Consider the following 23,574-nt stretch of genomic DNA (forward strand, 5'->3'; position numbering starts at 1 on the left):
TGTTTCCCACAAGAGCTATTCAAATATCTCTGTACTTGTTGGCGTTGTCTGCAGTCTTATTTGCGTATGCAATGTCACTGGACTATGATGCTAATACTTTGAGCTTGCATTGTGGGTCAATAGTAAACCCGGTTACTTCCAATCAATCAGTACTCTTTTTGGCTGGCTTAAAAAAAGTACACATGGAACTTCACCTGGCATTCTGCCAGATCCTAAAAACAAATGTAATTAAAGAGTGAAGTAATGTAGTAATCAAAATTGCATTTTGGATTGGTTTTATAAAGCCTGCTGGCTTAATGCTTAGGTAAGGAAGCATAAAGTTTACAGAACCATTTGTGTCTAATAGGTTCCAGAACAGCAGAGGCAGATCACACTCAAATCTACCCCAGCTTCAGGTGAAAGAGGAATGTAAGTTGTTTCATTTTTGACCCTTTGCTATATATATATTTTTGTTGGTTTAAACTCTAGGAATGAATTAAAAGTGTTCATATTTAAGAATTTAAAGGCTTTTGGAAGTTACTGCTTAATGCTTATGTTAATACTGACCTATGGACTAACTAAACTATCTGCCTCCTGAAGCAGCCCTAGCCTTGTAAGTGATTAACTGCGAAACTGTCACATTTAGTTACATTGCAAACTTTGAAATTCTGTCCATCTGTGTTGTCAGATACTACATCAGCAAGCAGTTCCCTCAGGCACTCCAGTTCCCCTTTATTACCACCACTAGTACTCCTTTTAGTGGTGCGAGGCTATGAAAACCAAACTCATCAAATTAAAGCTTCTTTCAGTCCCAAAGGAGAACAGCAGTGTGCCCAGATCAGTTTATAACTCAGATTATTTAAAAACTACACTGTTGCCAATTTTGTAGAATCTAAAATCTATAGTTTTATTCATAAAAAGAAAGAAAGGGTGAGTGGAAATCATTCAAGGAATCTGATACACACAGTAATTGTGAAGTTCTTGGTTTGGGCTTGTAGCACTGAGGAGCAAACTGCTGGTTTATATTAGGACCATTCAGTCCTTTATTTAGAGTTTCAGTTTGCAGCAAAGATCTTCTGGAGATGTCAGGATTAAAGACAAAATAGAGGGGTTTCCAAGGTCTTTTGTATTCTCATGAGGTGGAAGGAAACCCAGTGATCTTACTGTGGAAAATTACAGCTGCAAGATGGAGTTTGGAGTCACAAGAGCAAGTCACATATCATTCGTGACTCAGTTTGTTACAGGTAGAAGCCATTGCCTGTATGCTAGTCTGAACATTCACCTCAAGGCTCACCAGATGTGAATTGGCGCCTCCAAAGGCCCATTGTCACTTTTTGTAGGATTCCTTCTTGATTTTTCAGGTCATAAAATAGCTCCTGATGAAGACCATACAGGTCCCTTACTGGTCTGCCTGTCTTCCTTTGCATCAGGATAGTTTGTCATTCTGTCTTTAATGTTGTATCTGTGAGAAGTTACCATCTCGCCTATCTCCCTTAGACTTTCTTCCCCTGGTATCCTGCTTTCCAGTTCTCTGAATCTGTTGGTCTTCTTTTCGAAGCTCATGGTTCTTATTTTGCTGCTCTGACTACTTCCTCTCCATAAAATCATAGCGTCTGTAATTTCATGATCACTTTTCAGTCACATGGGCACCTTACCAAGTCAGACTGGGATTCCAATCAAGGCATAATTTAGCTTTATATCCTAATACTGTTTGATCTGTTTGAACTTTTTATGATTTGTTAGTTTGCATCAAACTGAATTTAATACATTTGTAAATTTGATGCCAGCTTTGTTAGCACAAATAAAACCAGTGTCCTGTTTCCAGCGCTAGCACTTCAGAGCCACCCACAGCAAACATTAAGCCAACTCCTGTTGTGTCAACTCCAAGTAAAGTGACTGCTACTGCCATACCTGGGAGTAAATCTACTCCAAGAGCAAGTATTCGTCCAATGGTTACTCCTGCTACAGTTACAAATCCAACCACTACTCCAACAGCCACTGTTATGCCTACAACACAGGTGGAAACCCAGGAAGGTAAGTGTTCTACTTAGGGGTGCTGTGTAAATTAAAATAAGCTGAAAGGGGCATCTTTGCTACGAAATCTAGTCTATTTCAGAGGTATTCTGTTTGGCTGTAAATCCCCTTGTTAGTATTTTGTACTTTACAGTTTTTACGCTTTTAAGTCAATTAACTGGCTGTGCATGAGAAACATGGAATCTCACCATTCACTCTCAGCACCAGTTAAAACATCCTACCATTTGCTTTCCAGCTATGCAGTCAGAAGGACCAGTCGAGCATGTTCCAGTTTTTGGAAGCACAAGTGGATCTGTACGTTCCACAAGTCCTAATGTCCAGGCATCTCTCTCTCAACCCATCTTAACTGTTCAACAGCAGTCTCAGGCTACAGCTTTTGTACAGCCCACTCAGCAAAGTCATCCTCAGATTGAGCCAGCAACTCAAGAGCCATCCCCCACCATTGTGGAAGTCGTACAGAGCTCACAAATAGAAAGACCCTCCACTTCCACAGCAGTGTTTGGAACAGGTTGGTTTCATTCTCTAAATAAATTCAAAGTGCCTAATCTCATGGTGGGTCCAAACCTCTGTAGATCCTCATTGAATCAGGCTATAAAGGCATATAATAGCACATGGCTTTGTGCACAAATTGTGGGCTAGACTTTGAAAAAGGCTAAGGTCTGGCCTTCCTTCTGGCTCTTTCAGAAGTGTTATTTTTAAAAATACAACCTAACACATTTCCAAAAGGTACCCTAGATGAAACTAGAAGTAAATGTTTACATGTCTATTCACACTAGTGCTGGGTGTTTTAATTTGTTTGCCACATTAAAAAGCAGGCTTTCTCTTCATGCGCCTCTTCATTTCTTTGCTCTTGCTTTGGTATCAGGATTCAGCGTTTACTATAAAGATTTGGCTCTAAACTTTACGAATGACTATTGTAGAAAAGTAACTAGATTGAATGAACTGAACATATATTCTCTAACTGTACCTGTACTAAGTTGGGCAGTTGAAAAGAAAAATCTTTTTTTGCTACATTGAGCACCTCTCATTATAGAAGCTTCTGTTGTTCGCAAAATTTATCCCAAAATTTTCCGCTGTGGGAATTTTTAATGGCTTTTGCTGTTGCATATGCAAATGTTAGCAATTCCATTCTGTCAGAAACAAGATGACTAAAAAACAAACAAAAAATACTGAAGTAAATAAGAGTTCAGTTGTGCTGAGAAGATTACATCTGAATTCTAGTAGACTGTGCATAGGTGCCAGTTTCACAGATAGGGGCCTACACCTTAGAAAGCTTTGCTGCCAGTTCCAGTTTGTTCAACTCCAGAGGCTGACAGGAAAACATACTTATCCAGTCCCAGTTGCCATATTTGAGTGTAGAGCAACAGGCAGTTGCTCAGAGAGGAGTCTGAGAAATCATCTGGTTTTCTACCTGTTTCCTAAACTCTTTTTGTGTGCCATAAAGACATGGAAAAATCCCTCTGTTATTTTTAAGTTTCAGCTACCCCAAGTTCTTCCTTGCCCAAGCGTCCACGAGAGGAGGAAGAAGACAGCACAGTAGACAACTCTGAACAAATTTCAGAAGAAACAGTAGATATACCTCTTCCAAAGAAACTGAGAAGCATACAGAGAGTTGGACCTGAGGTTTGTAAGAATTGAAAGTACTTCCATTGAATAATTTTGCCCTGTGTAGGCTCTGTGACTGAAATATGCTTTTGACAAGGAAGCAAGAGCCAACTGAAAAAGCTTTTAAAATGCTGTTACTGGCAAAATGAAGTGTTGCTATGTGAAAGTGATAATCGATGAACTGAATAGCACTAAACAATCTGTACCTTGAACTTCCAAATAAAGCAAAAGCTATTGCATTCTAATATCAAGGACTCCATGTTAAAAAATAGAATTATTAGTTTAAGGGAAACACTTTCAACTTGAAATCCAAGTAGTTGAGCTTAGTGATATTTTGACATGAAAGGACTGAGGTCAGTGATGGGCAACCTGTTGGCTGTGAGATGCATGTTATCCACTGGGGTTCCTCTTGCAGCCCACAGACCTACCTGTTTATTCCCCTCCACTCATGCACTGGAGTATCCCACATTTAATGCTCCTTCCCCTCCTTCCAAGCAGTTTCAGAGCACCCTGAATAGCTGATTCATGCTCTCTTCTATGCTCCTCCTCCCTCCCAGATCTGTAACATTGTAAATCAGATGTTCCTGTCACTTCAAAAGTTCTGAGAGGAAGGAAGAGGAGTAAGAAGTACAGAGCCCCAGTATGTGAAAGGTAGTTGGGGTTGAGGATCAGATGGGGTCTGCAGGTACCCAGTAAGCCACTGGTTGCCCACCTGTGGCCCATTGAGACAAAGGCGAGCCAATCAACTGGTCTTGGTTGTCCATCGCTGAGTGAGGTGGTTGTCAGGTAGGCAGGAGATATAGAAATTGAAAACGAGCAGTAAGGCCTTGGGTAAGAGTTTCAGTACTGTGGACAGAGAGAAGGCCAGATCATTAAGTTATGGAGAAAGAAGGAGCAATGTTTGGACACAGTCTTGGATATTGAGATGGAGAGAGAACATGAAGTCTCATCTGACACCTGTGAGATGTCAGAAAGCAGAAATATGGGTTGGATGGAGAGAAGCTAGTTAGGAGTCACAGGACAGATGTTGGTCATTGATGTAGAAATGGTAGTTAAAATGGGCCATCTGGCTAGCTCTCTTACTATGAAAAATATATGCTTTTTCAGGAGGAAGTCACAGCAGAAGAAAGCACTGATGGTGAAGTAGAAACTCAAACTTACAATCAAGACTCTCAAGATTCAATTGGAGAAGTAAGCAAAAAAAAATCGTCCCTGCAAATGCTTCTCAGGTGTATTGTAGCAATTGCTGAAATTAGCATTATATCTCAATCTATTTGCTATTAGAAAAGTGTTCGTTGATGTTAACATCTTTAGGAAATATTAGTGATAATATAGAGGTTTGTAATGGAAATCAATGGGTATAGATTATAATAATTTGGGGAGCTAAAAGTTTCATACGTTGTATATTTACTTTTGATTGCTATTTTCACATACCTACTGGAATGTTTATACATTTCATGATGTAGGTAGCATTTAAGCATTAACTACTACTTCTGACTTATGTAGTGATTTTACTTTTATGGGTAAAGTGAGACATAGGAATTAAAGCAGTCAGTATCAGAGCCAGGATTGGGGTTAGAGAGTTCAACATTCTTAAATTCCTTGCTTGTTCCACAGACTACTCTGCTTTTTTAGGTTTTTATTGCAGAAAGATTGTGACAAATAGTTGAGCAGTTTTGAATCACAAGAAAGGGTGATGAGTCACAAAAGAGTGAAGGTAATGCAAGTAGTTCTGTCCATTACCTTAGACTGCCCTTGTCCTTTAGAGCCAGATTTTTGTTCTGCTGAAATAAGTAGTGGAAATATCAAGACACAAAAATTTGAATTAAATTACTTTTCCTACTGCAAAGAAATAATTCCTTATCTCAAATCTGCCTTGTCCTAGTCATATGTTACCTTAGGGAAGGGGTGGGCAATAGCTTTTGATGGGGGGCCACTCCAAGATGTAGTCAAGTGCCATGCTTTTTCATGGAGAGGGTGTGGTGTCTGAGTTGGATGTTGGGTGCAGAAGGGACATTGGGATAGGGGATTGGAGTGCAGGAAAAGGTATGGGGGATGTGGGAGGGAGGTTGGGTGAAGGAAATGGTTGTGACCTGGGGCAGGGTATTGGGGTGCAGGGTCCAGGAGGGGCTATGGGGTGTAGGAGAGGATTCTGACCTGGGGGAGAGAGGTGCAGGATCAGATTCAGGATCTGAGAGGCGTTCGTGACTTGGGGCAGGTGGGAGGAGGGTTACGGGATCCAGGAGTGGGGTATGGGAGTAGAAGGGGATGCAGGGTCTGGGAGGGAGTTGGAAATAGGGAGGGGTTGGAGCAGTTTCTGGCTGGGAGGCCCTTACTTAAGTAGCTCCTGACCAGCAGCGTTCTCAGGAAGGCTTCCCTTCCTGCCAGCAGCTCCGTACCATGCAGATGGCTGAATGTTCCATGTGGCTGTCTGTGCTGCAGGGGTAGGTTTTGTGTACTGCCCCCACCTCCAGCAGAATTTCTCAGCTCCTCCTATTGGTGAGAAACCAGTCAGTGGGAGCTAAGAAATTGTGATTCGCTGCCCCCACCCCCAGCAAAATCTCTCAGCTCACCTTGGCCATAGAGAGCAGCCAGCCACTTTTGAGTGGATCTTGCCTGTCCCTATCTTAGAGTGGGTTTTCTCTACCCAGTGGAGGATTCTGTGTCCCCAAAATCACCACTCGCCCCACCAACCCAATTCTATACACAGACACAGAAGATGCTTACAGGTTGGATCTCATTTAACCCACAGGTACACCTTCCTCCATACTTTCTTGAATTACCTATTCTAGAAATAAAGCATGATTACAGCAATCCAATTAGTTCTGTTGCTGGGCAGTCAAATATAATACAATCACATCACTTAGTGGGCAGAACTATCTAGAACTAACCCTTTCATTTAACAGCAGAGCGTGAGCAAATGTGAAAACATGATTTTTGATTTAAAAAAAAAAAAAAGATTTCCAATCTCTGAAAACAGAAGGTTGTTTTCTGAGCATCTTATTCCAGATTTTACAGACCCTTTTCAAATTCTTTAAATGCTTTAATGAGCTACAATTTTTGCTGAATCAAACTAGAACAAAGTACAGTGTTCTTAACCACTTTTTTTTTAAGCAGGCTAAAGCTTTGTCCAACTCCCTGACCATATTTTAGTTAGGTTTGGAACTGGTTAGTGGGATAGTCAGATCTACCTGTGTCGTTTGTGTGCACACAGAACTTGATTAATCCTCTGTTTATATCCATGACATCTAATATTTTTCCCTTGCCAGCAACAGATTCTGCTCTGATTGTCATGTCATCATTAGTTTGACATGTTGGAAGTTTTTGCAAGTTGATGAGCTCCTCTAACAGCGCTTTTGTAACTGATTTGGCCAGTTCTCCTTTTTCCCAGCTGTGGACGTATGTGTATCAGGATAGATGAGAGTATATTGCACATATGCTGCCAGCAAGTCATATTTACGTGTCCTCTGGGTAATTCTTGTTCACACACTGGATACCTGCTCAAATTGTCCCAAAATGCATGAAGACAAACAGTTACCATCTTTGATAGTAATGGATTCTCATAGTTGAATGGTTTGTGGACCCAGCAAAAAGTTAGAGTGAACACAACAATTTTGATTGTTATAACCAGTTAAGATGAGTGTCACAGATTACAACACATAGCTGTAGTGTTGCATGGACCCAAATCTGATCTAGTGTCTGATCCATGAATGGTGGTACAGCTGCTTTTTAGCAGCACTTGTGGGGAATTTTAAAAGATGAATTAATTTTAAGTTAACTTAATCTCTCTGTGCAAACGTTTTGTAACATACACACGCAAAGTATCAATTTTTGTTTTAGTATCTTTGTTTTACATTTTAAAGGGGGTCACTCAGGGAGAGTACACTCCCATGGAAGACAGTGAAGAAACCTCTCAGTCTGTCCCAATAGACCTTGTACCTCTTCAGTCTGATCAACAGAATACCTCATCATCCCAGGATGGTCAGTCCAAGAAAGATGATGTCATTGTGATTGACAGTGATGATGAAGAGGAGGATGATGAGGAAAATGAAGGCGAGCAAGAAGTATGTCTGAGTTATTTGTAGTTTGTGATCATCAATATCTTTGTGGAAATAAACAGCTCACCCTGCATTTGGTCACCAAAAAGAAGTTATCTCTTTTTAAAGATTAACTCACTGTTGACAAATGTCTAATGTTTAACAATAGATATTGAAAAGCATATGCACTCTTAAAAGATCTGTGCATCCCTTTACCTCGCTTAAGCATAATTGTAACAGACTGTCCCATTGATGCAGGAAGAAGTAGGCCCACAATACCTATCAGTAGGAGTTCTGCACTTGATTATACAGCTGGACATTAAAAATTATTGGTTGAACTCAGCTTGATTTTTTTGAGATGATGTGGAATTACTGAAGCACTTATTTATGCTCTGAAATGCCACTGCTAACCAGGCTGTGGAAAGGTTTCAGCACAGAAATGAGTTTGAAGTAAAATTATTACATGAGATTGTCAGTACTACTTATTTGACAAAAATTCAGCAACCCTTAAGATATCATGCTGACATTTCCAAATACTTTGAAGTTTTCTGCTGTTAATGCAACTTACTTATATTACTACAGTGTCCTGAGATCCTGGCCTCATTATGTTAGATGCTGTACAAACACAAAAGAGAATTCACTTGAAGCGGACATATTTTGGGCATTGTATAAACTTTCTCATGCATCTCTACCAATGTGCAAAGTGCAGGATGCAGCATGGTCAGGCTCCCACCCCATCCCATGATGTTAAGCCAGCAGCCTCTGCTACTGCCCTGGCCACTCCCCCCTCCCCGGCCTCCACAGCCGACACCATTGCTGAGGCAGTACAGCGTGACACTTCACTTCCTAACAGAATTTTTTTTGCGGCGAAGGAGGTGCTATTTGCAAGGATAAAAGTTTGCTCACCCTTGGTCCATGTGATAATCACATTTTTCACTTGACCTGCAACAAAATTTGAATTTCTTTTTGGTCTTAAAAATAATTCTGACTGACTCTAGGTGGAGATCTGTAGAGAATATTGATTTGACCATCCTGTAAAAGGGTAATGAGGATACAAACCTCCTTTGTAAAGGGCTTTGAGTTCTGCAGAAGAAAAGTGCTATGTAAGAACTAGATGATATACTTTGGGCTTTTACTAGGCCTAGGGTATGCTATATTTGTAGGATTATGAGGATGAGGAGGAGGAGGATGAAGATGATGATGAAGATCCAGGAATGGGGGATGAAGGTGATGACAGCAATGAAGGAACCGGCAGTGCTGATGGCAATGATGGATATGAAGCAGATGATGCCGAGGTAAGAGCAGTAACCTTTTGTGGGCACATGAGATCTCCTGATGTAATTGTGATATTACAGTTTGTTCCTACTGTAATCCACATATTGAGCCAGGAAAACCTTAATTTAATCTGATCCAAATAAATTGGATTTGTGCTTAGGTGTTATATTGTTCATGTTGCAACTGGTGTTTTTCTGGTGTAAAAATACTTTTTGGTATGTGGAATGGCTAGTAATGCAATGTACAGGAGACTGCATAAGCTGTATAATAGTTGAATATAGTAACCATGAAGCTAGCCAAGTGTAACTCTCACAATAAATGTTTATTAGTTGAAACATGTTGAACAAATGATATTTTGATATATATAGGTTTTAAAACAGGTATAAATATAAGTAGTTCTTTGCAACAACATATATATAATATATAATTTCTTAAGTTTTCAGTTTTCTTTCTTATATTAGCTTTTTCTATTCACTTCTGATTATTTGCCTGGGTGGGGGTTTGCACTGAATATATTATGCATCTTAGGGTGCTGATGGAACAGATCCTTGTACTGAAACTGAAGAGAGCATGGGAGGAGGAGAAAGCAACCAGAGAGCAGCAGATTCCCAGAACAGTGGTATAATTAATTTGTGCTTTTCTAAAGTCTCATCTTTATGGAAGGGGTCATGTGCAAGCCTTTTGAGTTCTCTTTCAGTTAGGGGAGTGCTTCAGAAAAATCCAAACACTAGCTAGCACTGGGTGTATTCAGCGTTTCTGTGGAAAACATTAACTGTGTGGGGAAAAAAGTGCTGTTGATGAATCAGTAAACGATTCTCTTTCCTCTGAGTCATTGCTGACTAGTTCCATGTCATGGTGCTAATGGGCTGTTTACCTAGTAGAGGTGTTGACTTTCAATGAGTTTTTGAATCCAGGCTCTGTTCAGTTTTCCTTTGGTCAGTTGTTGCTGTTTTGCAAAGGTAGAAACATCTGCTTTAGCATGTTCATCTCATTGTCTATTTTGATATCTTTTCTGTAAGGTTTACTTCTTCATTTAACCCTAATTATAGCTTCATCTCAAACTCCTCCTGCTTCTTTAGGATTGGCTCTGTGAGGCTGGTGGGTGAAATGACTCTGCACAGTGTAGATCAGTTTTTGTAAAGGTGTCCTAGTACTGTCATTGCAACTAATGACAGTAAATTAAAAGAAATACTGCCTCGATGTCTTTGGTCATAGATTTCTGGGGTGCTTATTTGTATTTTAGGTGAAGGAAGTACAAGTGCTGCAGAGTCAACTTTCTCCCATGAAAGTTCAAGAGAACAGCAGCCAACGTCTGCCTCAGAGAGGCAGGCACCTCGGCCACCACAGTCACCACGCAGACCACCACATCCTCTACCCCCACGACTGACTATTCATGCTCCACCCCCAGAACTGGGACCACCTGTTCAGGTAGGAAATCACTCAACCCTTTAGAAAATGAAGGAGAATAATTATGTAGCTTTTGGTAAATAGGGTCTTAGTGCTGCGTGTTTGGTCCAACTGTATTAATTTATTTGGTGGCTTACACAGTGGAAACAGGTATATTAATTAAAACAGCTGAGCAAATTATCTTAAATATCTTATCCCTTGAAAGAAGGGTGTGATTTTACTTTCTAACCTGGCAGTTGGTGAGGAAGATTGGGTAACTGCAGCCACAATCTGTTTTTAAAAGTATCGTGCTACAAAAGGTAGAGGTGGGAAGAGTACCTAGAAAGTTACTTGAGTGAAAGCACCATGGCTTTCGCTTCTGGATATTTGAGTATAATCAAGATGTGGCATGTGTGGGTGCATGCGTGCATGTAGGTTTTTCCAGATGGACACTGGTAACTTGTGCATAAAGAATCATAGAATTTGAAGGGACCTCACGATGTCATCTAGTCCAGTCCTCTGCCTTCACAGAAGGACCAAGCACCGTTTGGACCATCCCCGATAAGATTTCTATCTAACCTGCCCTTAAATATATCCAGTGATGGAGATTCCACAACCTGCCCAGGCAATTTATTCCAATGTTTAACCACCCTGACTGTTAGAAAGTTTTTCCTAATGTCCAACCTAAACTTCCATTGCTGCAGTTTAAACCCATTGCTTCTTTTCCTAGCCTCAGAGGTCAAAGAGAATCTTTTAGGTACTTGAAAACCGCTATCGTGTCCCCTATAAGTCTTCACTTGTCTAAATTAAACAAGCCCAGTTCTTTCAGTCTTCCCTCATAGCTCATGTTCTCTAGCCCTTTAATCATTCTTGTTGCTCTTCTCTGGACCTTCTCTACTTTCTTGGAACGTGGTGCCCAGAACTGGACACAATACTGTAATTGAGGCCTTATCAATGCAGAGTAGAGTGGAAGAATGACTTTTTGTGCCTAGTTCTCAACACTCCTGTTCTGTGCCTAGTTCTCAACACTCCTGTTAACATCTCAGAATCATGTTTGCTTTTTTATGCAACAGCATCGCACTTTTGACTTTTATATTTTGCCTATAACTCCTAAATCCCTTTCTGCAGTACTCCTGCCTAGACAGTCACTTCTCATGCTGTATGTATGAAGCTGATTGTTCCTTCCTAACGGGAGTACTTTGCATTTGTCCTTATTATACTTCATCCTGTTTATCTCTGACCATTTCTCCAGTTTGTCCAGATCGTTTTGAATTCTGACCCCTATCCTCCAAAGCAGTTGTAACCCCTCCCAGCTTGGTATCATCTGCAAACTTAATAAGTGAACTCTCTATGTCAGTATCTAAATCATTGATGAAGATATTGAAGAGTAGTTTTTTCCATCTCTGAAATAAATAATTGTTGTCAGTGCAGTCCAGGAACCTTCTGGATAGTCTGTGCCTCTCTGTATTAGTTTTCCAGCACATGTCTGTATAGTTGAAGTCCCCCGTCAGCACCAAATACTGTGCTTAGGATGATTTTGTTAGTTGCTTAGAAAAAGGCATATGCACCTCTTCTAACAGGGTAGGTGGTCTGAAGGTGGTCTAATTTACACACACACACACGCAGTGGCACTTTAGTCAAGTAACTCTTTTGGTACTCTTTCCACCTCTGCAAGAAGGGGCCTGCTTAACTTTCAGTGCATGAGCCCACCTGTTCATGAGTTATGGAAACTATTGCAGCTAGCGAGGACACTTTTGTCCTCTGTTGAAAATTAGAGTTTTTTGCCCAGTGCAGTCTGTTGGGGACTTGAATAGTAAGCACAGATTGGAGAAATGGGAGAGGAGCAAGGCCTGCGCTTGGCTTGGTACATAACAGACCCTTCCAAATTTCGAATCACCATTGCACCAAGAAGGAACAGATAGAAAAGAAGAAATGAATGGAGAAAAAATAAACATCAAGACCAAAAAAAGAATGTCTCAAGGAAGAGTGTGACAAAAGGGCTGGGATAAATTGAAGAAAGACACCAAAGACCAGAAACAGCTTTGGCCATGGCTGGAAGTTGAACCTAGACAAATTCAGGCTGAAAATAAGCCATACCTTTGTAATGGTAGAAATAATTCCTATTTGGATTTGGAGTCCTTTACAAAGGGTTGTAGTGGCAATTTTTAAATCAAGATTGCCTTTTTTTAAAGATACACTTTAGGAATTATTTTGGAGAAATTCTGTGGCCTGGGTTATATAGGGCACATAGATGATCTCATGATAGTCCTTTCTGGCCTTGGAATCTGTGAGACTCCGTACAGTACTTTTGCATATGTGAATGCAGCTGTTAGTAGGCTTCTACTCAATCCTCCTTAACGAGATCTCCTTGGGAGTTGGTCTGTATTGCTGTTTAATTTGTTTTGAGAAATTAAGTGGTGACTGAGTTGAGCATGCCTGCTCCACAGTGGAAGCACGGAGACAGAGTTAAAGAATGAAAGTCAGAATTTTTGACAGTTCTGTGCTCAAAACTTGATATTAAAAAAAAAAAAAGGGGGGGGGGGGAATTAATCTGACCTTAGATTCTAATTTAAACACAATTATAATTTGTAATTTTTTCATATGTTGTGTTCTTTTTAAGAGATATGGTTTATAATATTTAGTTTTTAAAAGGCCTTTCTGTGTGTAAATTACACACACAAAACAACCCTCTGAGTACTTCACACTAAATGAAAAACTGCTGAACCATTTGTTTAGATGATACTAAAATTGTCTTGTGAAGAAGATATAAACGCCATTGAACTGCAACACCCCTCTGACCCACTCATGGTATCGTTGTTACTTAGAAAAAGTTCCTATATTAATATCTCCACCTTTCATTTCTGCAAAACTGGGCAATGTTGTAAAATACTAGGTCCACTTCATTTGGGATTATTTTACTGTAGGAATTAAGTGCTTGATAAAAATCTGTCCAGAATATGATTTTCACCAATAAACAAAAATTCGTTCGCTTGTTTTGTTAATCAAGACACACTTTTGGTAGAAAGCCAAAACAATTCCTTTATTTACCTTTTATCGCTAAACTTTAATCCTGAAGATACTTGCATGTTACTAGACTTCCCCAAGAAACATTTATACTACTTTATTCCTCCTTTTACCATAAAGAGAATCCAGATGACTCGGAGGCAGTCAGTGGGACGTGGGCTTCAACTAACTCCTGGTATAGGGGGCATGGTAAGTAAATGGCAGTCTGCTCCTAAAACTCTTGATTGAGAGTGCAGTGTGAACTTTTTAGTCTTATAACACAGCCATAACAGTTAAGAATCCTTTGGGTGTTTGTGTAACCTTGTAGGTAGGTTTAATCAAGCTGTGGTTTTCATGTTAATGGTACTTCCATCCCTTAAAAAATATTTGAAATATGAATACCAGGCAAGTAAGTGTTAAGTTTAAGATGAAACTGAAATCCATAAAAATCTGGGTCAGTTTAGATGAAGCAAATAGTATAAGTTTTTTAATCAATTTCTTAAAATACATATTCAGTACTTTTTTTTTTTATTTTGACATTGGTTACCCTCACACTGTTGAATGGACAAATAGTAGTTAAAGCTGATTTGTCTCTTTCATTGGGAAAAACCTGTGTAGATGAATTTTATTTAGAACCAAGCAAAGAAGGACTAATGAATATATTTTAGCCTCTGATCATAATATTTTTTCCAGCAGCAACACTTTTTTGATGATGAGGACAGGACAGTTCCAAGCACCCCAACTCTTGTTGTACCACATCGTACAGATGGATTTGCAGAAGCAATTCAGTACGTAGAAATCCATAATAAAAACAAGCAAGTGTTATCATGTATTTCCCTTTTTCTAACAGTTGAATGCTTCTTTGTTTAAAGGTAAATACAAATAAAATGATTGAGTGATTGTGTAGTAAGATACCAAATGGCATTCCATCTCAGATGGTTAAGAGAAAAGGCCACAAATACTGATTTGTTTGAACTGCATAAAACGGGTCAAAAATGTGAGCTTCTGGTCACATTCCAATATAATGTGACTATTGATTTAAAAAGTAGTACGGTTAGAACTTCCAGGGCACCAGCAGGTTACCATACTACCTTTAGCCCCTCCTTTGCACATTCACATTAATGCTGTATGTGACAAAAGCATGTTTTCTCAATATTGACTACGCTCATCAGATAAAATACACAGGCAAGATGCGGTGAAGAATAGGTGGTCATCCTAAGCTTGGATGAGGTCATGCTTAGCAAGCTGCTTAGAAAGTAGCTGTGTAAAAACTATCGGAGCTATTTTAACATTACAGTATTCATGTTAAAACACTTCTACTATTTTCTTACAAGTGGAGTATTAAAAAAATAAAATAATAATTGGAAATACACATCTCCTAGAACTGGAAGGGACCTCAGGAGGTCATCTAGCCCAGTCTCCTGCCCTCTTGGCAGAACCAAGCACCATCACTAACATCTATTTGCTCCAATCCCTAAATGGTCTCCTCAAGGATTAAACTCACAACCCCAGACTTAGCAGGCCAATGCTCAAGCCACTGAGCTATCCCTCCCCCCATGTATTTATAAACATTTCATTTTGATAGAAATACAATGGGAAAGTTGGTTTCTTTGGATAATTCTGATAAAATTAAGTTTGGCTACTAATATTATTTGTACCATGGATAATTTGTTTTCCATATTAAACTAAAATTACTACAGTAAAATGCTTAGTTTATTAAACAATCTTTACAGCACATTCTGCATCTTTGTAGTTCTCCCCAGGTTGCTGGAGTTCCTAGATTCAGGTTTGGACCTCCAGAAGATATGCCGCAGACTAGTTCCAGCCACTCTGATCTTGGCCAGCTTGCATCACAAGGAGGTAAATCTGTGTAATGCCTTTGTGTTATGTTTGTTAGCGAAATATATACAAAGGAAACATCTTGAGGAACCACTTCAAGCTTGGGTAATTGTCACCACTGTCCCAGCTGTATCTTTGTCTGTGCCTCTTTGTAGTTGTAGGAAGGGTAGAAGACTAAGGAGGTAGAGAAAAATGTTTTGCTCATATAGTGCATTTAGCTTGGTCATTTGTAACTACATGTGGCTTAATGTAAGCGTGGTTGACTCTTTAAGCGTGGAAAGATTAGATTTTCTTCAGTAAATATAGGTAAACATCAGTTTCACCATACATACGCAAACCAACAAAAAATTATCAAAACAAAAAGCAGTCAAGTAGCACTTTAAAGACTAGCAAAGTAGTTTATTAGGTGAGCTTTCGTGGGACAGACCCACTTCTTCAGACCATATAATAAACTACTTTGCTAGTCTTTAAAGTGCTACTTGACTGCTTTTTGTTTTGATAGTATATAGACTAGCACGGCTTCCTCTCTGTTACTATTCAACAAAAAATTGTAATTGACGATAGCTGAAATTTAAAGTTAAAGTAAGAAAAATACATGTACAAATATGGTGAAAATTAAGACTTAATGTTGTGAAGTAGGTAACTTGTTGAGCCATTGTGTTGTCTGTCAGAGTCTGGGTCTCTTTGTTTGAGGAAATGAAATTTAATTTCACTCAAGCAAAATGAAAACATACAGCAAATTCTTTCAAATTGCACAGCATAACAGTTCTCTAGCATGTTTTTGTGTGTGGCTCTGTCCATCTTCTCATCATTGGTTGAGGTGCATCAAGATATAATCTACTTACTAAATTAGCTTCAGTATCCCATAAGGAAGTTCTCATTACTGTCACTGGCTGGTGTGTATTGCTGTCATTTAGCCCTTTCATGTATAAACATAAGAAACATCAGTTTGTTGCAGAGACCAAATCTCTCCTTATCTCACTTTAAACTATTTCCCAGTTGGATTAGTCTCTGCTTCCAGGAAGGATACTGTTAAGCTGTGCTCTAATTGTATTATTGCCAAATGCATGTAAATAGGTCTGGAATTAGGTTCTTGAAGGTAGCTAGATCAAGAAGATCCTGTATCCATGACTCAGTATGATAGCTGAGGACTGTGCACTGAAAATGCTTTCAGTTCCTATGTGCTTGAATTTGAAGACGTGTTCCTTTGATCACAGCTGGTTTGGTACAGTATAGAAGAGAGAAAGAAGAGGCCCTTGCCGTAATGATGATGGGCAGACAGTTGGTCATTCTTTTCCTTGCTGCTGTTTTGCCAAGTAGTCTCCCTCCCCTTCCTTCCTGGCATCAAAGAAGAGTTGGCAGGGGTGTCATGTGCCATCATTTTTCACCCTCTGTGGTGTTCAATTTTATCTAGAATCAGCAGGGTTTGGGCCATTGAAGTCTAGAACTTTCCCTGGAATGCTGGAATTAATTAGATTCAGCATGCAAGGAAAATGTTCAAGTTACCCCATTGCAAGTTACACACGTATAGACACCAAAAAGCCATCTAGTTGAGTGTAAGGCCTCCGCAAGCTTGGCCAATGAGACGTTTTCATAATTCCATAATTACCCCAACGTGCTATGTTTTAGTGAGTTTAGGGTAAATTATCTCATGTGAATGAACCTGCATACTTAGCAGTACAATTTTACTTTCTGGTTTATTTGGCGACACTCATCTTTAAAAGAAAATGATCCTGGTTGAGATTGTCTTACAGTAGTAAAAGTCTGACAAATTTCAATTAAACAATAATGTAATGGGGTTTTCCAATATTCTTCTTAAAAGGAGATGACAGTTTAATTGGGATGACCCAAAGCTTAAAGGATGGTTTCTAACTGGGGGGCAATTTTTTAAACTATACATATTAAAATTGCTTTAGGACCAGACTACATCTGTTCAGTTTTTAACTCTGTAACATAGTTTTCCCATTATGGAATGAGACATTCATTTTGGAAATAACTAGTCTTTCTTTTCAGTGGCTTAAGCTAAATTGCATGTGTACAATTAATAGGATTTTTCACTTCCAGAATGTGGGGAAAAAATCCAGGTTCATCAGAGGAAGTGTTATGTCGTGGTTAAAGGCCATATCAGTCATCAGAAGAGTTACGTTTGGTCCCTCGCTCTTTCTGATTCCCTGTATAATCTTGGACAAGTCACTTAACTCATCTGCATCTTTTTTCCGCTGTAAAATGGAAATATTTATTTAAACTGGGTGTGTATTTTATTTCATTAATACTGAAGAACTTTGGCTTGAAAGCTCTTTGTTAGTACAAACTAGGTTTGCTCTTGAGTAATCTCAGTTACCAGGCTCAATATTTGCATATAAACCAGTAATTATGTGGGCTTGAACCCACTAGGACTAGTACTGTAACAAGCTGACCTTCAGATAAGTGTATAATTTCCACTAACAGGCATTCACGACATCCATTATTACCAGGAGTTGTCTGTTCCAGGTTTAGGAATGTATGAAACACCACTTTTCCTTGCCCATGAAGAAGAATCTGGTGGCCGCAGTGTTCCAACAACTCCACTGCAAGTCGCAGCACCAGGTGAGAATCAGTATTGCCAAATGTAATGACTATATTAGATGCTTTGACTTCCTAACAAAATGCAGAACACTACTGTAATGTTGGTTATGGCTATGGTGATAGTATTACTATTGCCTGAGTTCTCCTAGTATGCAATATTTTAGGTGTCTAACTGTTTTTCCTTAACTTCTTTTTTCAAAGTGACTGTTTTCACTGAAAGTACCACCGCTGATCCTTCAGAGCACGCTTCTCAGTCTGTTCCAATGGTTACAACATCCACCGGCAGTTTATCCACAACTACTGAATCTGGAGTGGGTGATGATGGGGATGAAGTTTTTGTGGAGGCAGAATCTGAAGGGTAAGGTGTACTACTAGTGGGATTAATGCTTAATTCTGTATTTGAGATTTAGTTTTATGGGCTTTCATTGCAGTTCATCATTTGAGTGTCTTAAATGTTAGCTCTGTTTTTCCATGGCAGGGAGGGATCACCAGTATTGAGTGATTTGCTAAATTAGTTGTGAAATTAATCTGGTGATCTTTTGTTTTCTTCATTTCTTAGTTACTACTTTTGGTCTGTGCATTTGAACGCTATTCATCTTGAAAACAGGGTCAGTGTAATTGCCAAGAGAATGACTCGCATCTGAACAAGAAATTATTTTGTTGCAGATGATGTCCACAAGCTAAACTACTTGCAGCTGAAAACTGAAATTTAAACTCTGAATCAGAAGCTTTTTTAGTGGCTGGTGCTGGATGTGGGGTCTAAAATTTCTGGAGGACACATGTTAACATTTCCTTTTTTTCCCTTGAAAATCTTAGTTTGCAACTTTGCAGAAATAACAGAAGCAAAATGTAAATTGTTTTGAAGAATATAATCTCTTTCTGGACAACCACAAAATGTGAGAGTTTGGCATGCATTTCCCTGATAAATGGATTAACGCAGTGGTCTTGAAACTAGTCTGCTGAGCATGTCAGATTACTTGTGGAATTGTGGAAGGACTACAGCGAGGAAGCCTCCATCAGGCTTTGTTCATTGAGAGTAGGAGCCTGACCCGGGACTGCCTGGCTTTCCTGACAGGATTTTTACAGGCATTTTTAAATTAAAAAAACAAAACAAATCCACCATCTCTCTGCTCAGCTGCTAACTGTCTCTGATTGGATATTGTTTGAAGGTAGTATGATCAAAATTGGACCACTCCAACAATTTGAGTTGACATAGAGGACAAAAACAAAATACAAAGTGAAAAGAATTTGGGGCTTCTGGCATGGGGTGGAAGGAATTTGATACTAACATACGCAAAGTCCTACGCCCTGGCAGGAGAAATAAAGCAGTGCAAATACAAAAAGGGGGATTAGAACCAGAAAATACAACCAAGCAGCCTCCTATACTATTTGAAGTGATTCCATTCTCCCTCTGTTTTATTAATTCTGCCGTCACACATCCATGTAATCAAGCACTCTAGTTGTCCTTGTGAATCTTCTATTGGCCTCTGCAGAGTGCTCTCCAGGATTGCATGTGGTTGTTTTTCAGTGTCTTGATACTAGCTTTTTGAAAAATCATTAACCCAAGACTTTTAGGTATGGCACTGAAAAGGACATCTTGGGTAAAACCTTTACATTTCACATTCTGGATCAGATTCCATAGTACTAATTGGTTCTATTTTTAATTAAATATTTATTTTTCTCTTACCCATGACATCTGAAATATGAGAAGCAGATTAGTGTACAAGATCTTCCATGGCACATAGTTTCACTAAAGTACCCCCAAATAAAGTTTATTTTTCTGGTCTTCTGTAAGAAGCATTCAGTCCTGGTGGCGTGCAGTCCATGAGTAGATGAACGCCAAAGTGGATTTGTTTGTGTATATTTTTTGAAATACCAGTCATTCTGATATTTGGTAACAAGGTAGAAAAAGGTGAAGGCGATATGTAAAAATATCTGGGAAAAAACAATCAGTTTCCTTGTTAAATTATGAAATTATGTTGCACCTTGGGAGTATCATTTTCTCACCATTGTTTTATACCTGAATTTTATATGCCAGAATTACTTCAGAAGCTGGTCTAGAAATTGATAGCCAGCAAGAAGAAGAATCTGTTCAAGCATCTGATGAATCAGACCTTCCTTCCACCAGTCAGGATCCTCCTTCCAGTTCATCAGCAGGTATTGGCTTCCCTCCTAATGCTGATTGCTTCTTACTGTTTTTATAGGGTGCTTGTGTATCAAGACTTTTCACAATACCATATACATTGTTAGCAGAGGAGACCAGACTGCAACCAACTACTTTGAACAGTTCATGTCGCTTCTGAAGCAAATAATACTTAATTGTTGTCTTCATAGTAGGTCAAAAGGCAACTTAGATTAGTGCTGTGAGCATTGTTAAGAAACTCAGCTTTCTTACCCATTCCCAAGCAGTGTGTTGACGTGTTGAATTATGAGTAAAGTCTAACCGTTACGGCAGCATTGTAGGAAGGTAGGGTACGAATTTGTAGGCAGATGAGTGGCATATATCCTGAATGCAGAACTTCCATTATGTGTTTAAACTTGTGTTAATTTTGTTCTGTATCAGTTGATAGAATGGCTAAACCTCTAATACTAGGGTTCTCAAACTGCGTGGCGAGGCTCAGGGCTGCCCCCCAATCTCACTGCAAGCAGCTTGTGCTGGCATTTTAGCCCTGCAGTGCCGCCTCCTCCCATGAGATTTTTGCACCAGTTTCCCATTGCAGGAGGAGGGGCAGCCCCGCACCAGATCCAGCATGTAGAGAGTGGTGAGGGGGTGAAAACTGCAGCTCTGTACACTGACATTCGCCCTGCCCTGGTTGGGGGAACACAGTGCTGGACACTACCCACATGAGGGTTTCTCTGCTGCTCCCATTGGCCAGATTTTGGGCCGATGGGAGCAGCAGTGTGTGGTACCTGGGGAGCAGCTGGGAGTGCGGAGGTAAGCAGGTGCCCCACGACCACCGCTCCCCTCATGGTCATTCCCTGCACCTCCCTCCCCACATGCTCAGGTTTCCCTGCCCCAACCGGCTCCCAGACCCCCTTCATGCCCTATTCTTCAACCCGTAGTCTGCCCTTGCATTCGCTGGAGTTTGTATCCATTGTAATGTTTTCCTGTTAGACAGAAAGCTACCTTTCCTCTCAAATCAATTGTCAAAATGCAATTACCCACTCAATTGCCCTGCTAAAAAAGTAACCCCAAAAGAAACGCACTCATTCGAGCTGAGGCTTTATTAGTATTTGAGAGGATGTTTGTGACCTACGTTGCATTCACATAGAAAAGCACTGTTACAGCTGTACTTCAGTAACAATTTATGCATTCTTTCTGATGGTCATTTTCTCTACAGACACAAGCAGTAATCAGCCAAAGCCTTTCCGGCGTGTCAGACTTCAGCCACCAACTTTAAGAACTGGTGTCCGGGGTCGTCAGTTTAACAGACAGAGAGGTAAGTGGCTGTCAGGGCCACAATTCTGACTCTGTGGGCTTGTCTACACTACCACCCTCCTTCAAAGGAAGGATAGTAAGTAGGGTGTTGGGAGTTTACTAATGAAGTGCTGCGGTGCATATGCAGCACTTCATTAAGCAAACTCCCCCCTGCAGCAGCTTCAGAGTTTTCAACTTCAAAGTACTGGCTAATGTCTAGCTGCAGCTCACCTGCCAGTACTTAAAAGTACTGGGGCAACTTCGAAGTCCCTTTACTCTCATGGCTCGTCTAAGAAGGTGTATAAGTTTTAAAACTTTTTTTTTGTAATTTTATTAGGACATAAGCTTAATATAATTCAATTCTGATATTTAAGATAACTCCTAACACAATTTTTCTATTTTAAATTTAAGATTTTTGTTGCAGTGAAGCCTGGAATAACTGTTGCTTTTTAAAGAAAATTAAGTGATTGAAATTACAGAAGCTTACTATGTTAGTGTCCTCCAGATTTTAATTGTACTAGTAACTTTTAACTATAGCCTCCCCCACACAAAGCCCTACCTAGATTAGCATGTATTTATCATAAATATTAAATTTCCTATGTATATTCCTGTTACTTCTGTTGACGTTCAAATTATGGGACTCTAGCCATAAAAATGCACTTACTGAACTAGAGGGGATTCTCACTGAATAAAAAGAGTGACTGTTGAAAAAAGAAAGGTAAGTCTCCACCCATATCTGAGCATGCTGTAGTTGTGGCTCTTCTGACCCATGGAATGACTGTCCGGTGAAGTATCTCCCTGTGTTAGGCTATCACACAGAGAGAGAGACAGAGACAGATTAGCTACAGAGTATTCCACTGCACATTCCCCTCACTACTAAACGAAGTAGCAAATTGACAGTGTTTGATTATTGGAGCAGGAAAATGTACTTTCATTAACACTTTTCTGTTTCCATACACAGGTGTAACTCATGCAATGGGAGGCAGAGGAGGCCTAAACAGAGGCAATATTAGTTAAAAGTTCTGTGGAGTATTTGAAGCTGTGTGTACAGACTGTCAGCTTGGCTACTGTTATAGTGTAATGATTGCAGCACTAAAAGCAAGCAGCATTTTGTACGTAGATTGATGTGTGCACATTTCAGTGTCTTTATTAATAAAAATAGACAAACTGTCTAATTATTATGGTTTCTTTCTTTCAAATCCTGTGTTACAAATCATCTTGAGGACATTTATACCAGTCCTTGGATACTGTCTGCCCAGTCTGAGCAGTAACTGATCTTGCTATTCTGCTGGCCATATCCACATTGTAATATTGATCTGCAATGAGATAAGTACAGTTTGAGTGGAAATTAGAATTACACACACTGGAAGGCTTTCATACTTAAAAAGCGCACTGACTTAAAGGGCTGAGTTACCACTTGACGCCTTTTTCTGGTGCATTAGCACATGTAGTTGAGAGAGATGCTTTAGAATCAGTTTCCAGTCAAAGTATTTCATTTTCATGTTTAATTTTTATTCATAGGTATGAACCTTAACCGATGAAAGAGTTACAGCCAGCAAGAAGCCTGGAAAACTGTGCCACTTATTCCCGTTAGTCTCCCCTTTTTATAGAGCAGCTTCCTCTTTTTAAAAAAAAAACAAAAAAAAACTAGGCATCTTGGTCAAGTCTCTTGAAAATGCTACTTTCAGGCTCTCACGCTGTTTAGAGTTATACTGAGAGGTATGATCCCCTTTTCTAAAACCACAACACAGCTGATTTAAATTTACCCAAACATCCCAGAAGAAATTCTTCATATTCAGTTGTAAAATTGAGGGCACTTGTACAGATGTGTCTTAAACTGAATAACCCTCATCCAAAGCCTTGAGAATTCAGAGAAGCATTTTCATTATCTCTGCATGCTCGTGCTCAGCTGTATACTAGCCCAGCACTTCTGTGAAAGGTCTAAAGAGTTTTGCACTTTTAATCCATAAAAAGTCTTGAAGTGGCACCTTCTTATTCCCCACGTATGTGCTATCTCACTTGTTTCATAGGCATGACAGAAAATGTTATACTTGATCAGAGCAGTAGTGGTCCTAGTCCAATATCCAATACTTGAGAGAAACTATAATAACAAAATCCTTCAGTATGCAGTCTCAGATGGATAGTCCTGTTAGTCTACATCTGTGAATACAATGAGGAGTTTCATGGGTAAAACCCGTAATAAATCCATTAGCCTCTAAGGTGCTACAGGACTACTCATTGTTTCCTTCAGTATGCAGTTACGGGATTCTGCCGAGAAGGAAAGGTTCTCTTCTCCTCTCCTAGTAGAGGTTAATTCATGTCCTTATGCACAGAGATTTATATCCTGATCTGTTTGAGTGATATCCTGATTTGACTGAAATTAATAGCAAAATTCCAACCAATTCAGTAGTGTGAGAATTCCATTCTTGAATG

The 23,574-nt window shown here is 39.6% G+C and overlaps 2 protein-coding genes across 9 annotated transcripts in view; one reads left to right on the top strand and one right to left on the bottom strand.

Annotated features, from left to right (window-relative positions):
* TPR (translocated promoter region, nuclear basket protein) overlaps window positions 1–22,310 on the top strand; it is a 57,230-nt gene extending 34,920 nt beyond the window's left edge. For 2 of the 8 annotated variants that reach the window (XM_075002264.1, XM_075002266.1), the window contains 17 exons: window positions 347–408; window positions 1,805–2,013; window positions 2,249–2,521; window positions 3,488–3,636; window positions 4,726–4,809; window positions 7,482–7,682; window positions 8,819–8,950; window positions 9,459–9,549; window positions 10,174–10,358; window positions 13,461–13,529; window positions 14,013–14,107; window positions 15,073–15,179; window positions 17,607–17,744; window positions 17,925–18,081; window positions 19,762–19,880; window positions 21,065–21,163; window positions 22,103–22,310. In XM_075002264.1, the coding sequence (XP_074858365.1) occupies window positions 347–408; window positions 1,805–2,013; window positions 2,249–2,521; window positions 3,488–3,636; window positions 4,726–4,809; window positions 7,482–7,682; window positions 8,819–8,950; window positions 9,459–9,549; window positions 10,174–10,358; window positions 13,461–13,529; window positions 14,013–14,107; window positions 15,073–15,179; window positions 17,607–17,744; window positions 17,925–18,081; window positions 19,762–19,880; window positions 21,065–21,163; window positions 22,103–22,158 (2,226 nt within the window). In that variant the 3' untranslated portion in view covers window positions 22,159–22,310. The other 6 variants (XM_075002267.1, XM_075002269.1, XM_075002268.1 and 3 more) reach the window with 4 other exon arrangements.
* Window positions 22,311–22,347: 37 nt separating this feature from the next.
* PRG4 (proteoglycan 4) overlaps window positions 22,348–23,574 on the bottom strand; it is a 37,883-nt gene continuing 36,656 nt past the window's right edge. Inside the window, exon 14 of the mRNA XM_075003315.1 lies at window positions 22,348–22,457. Within this exon, the coding sequence (XP_074859416.1) occupies window positions 22,348–22,457 (110 nt within the window). The remainder of the gene's footprint in view (window positions 22,458–23,574) is intronic.

The sequence above is a fragment of the Carettochelys insculpta genome, chromosome 9 (assembly GCF_033958435.1).
Source record: "Carettochelys insculpta isolate YL-2023 chromosome 9, ASM3395843v1, whole genome shotgun sequence".
Taxonomy (NCBI): Eukaryota; Metazoa; Chordata; order Testudines; family Carettochelyidae; genus Carettochelys; species Carettochelys insculpta.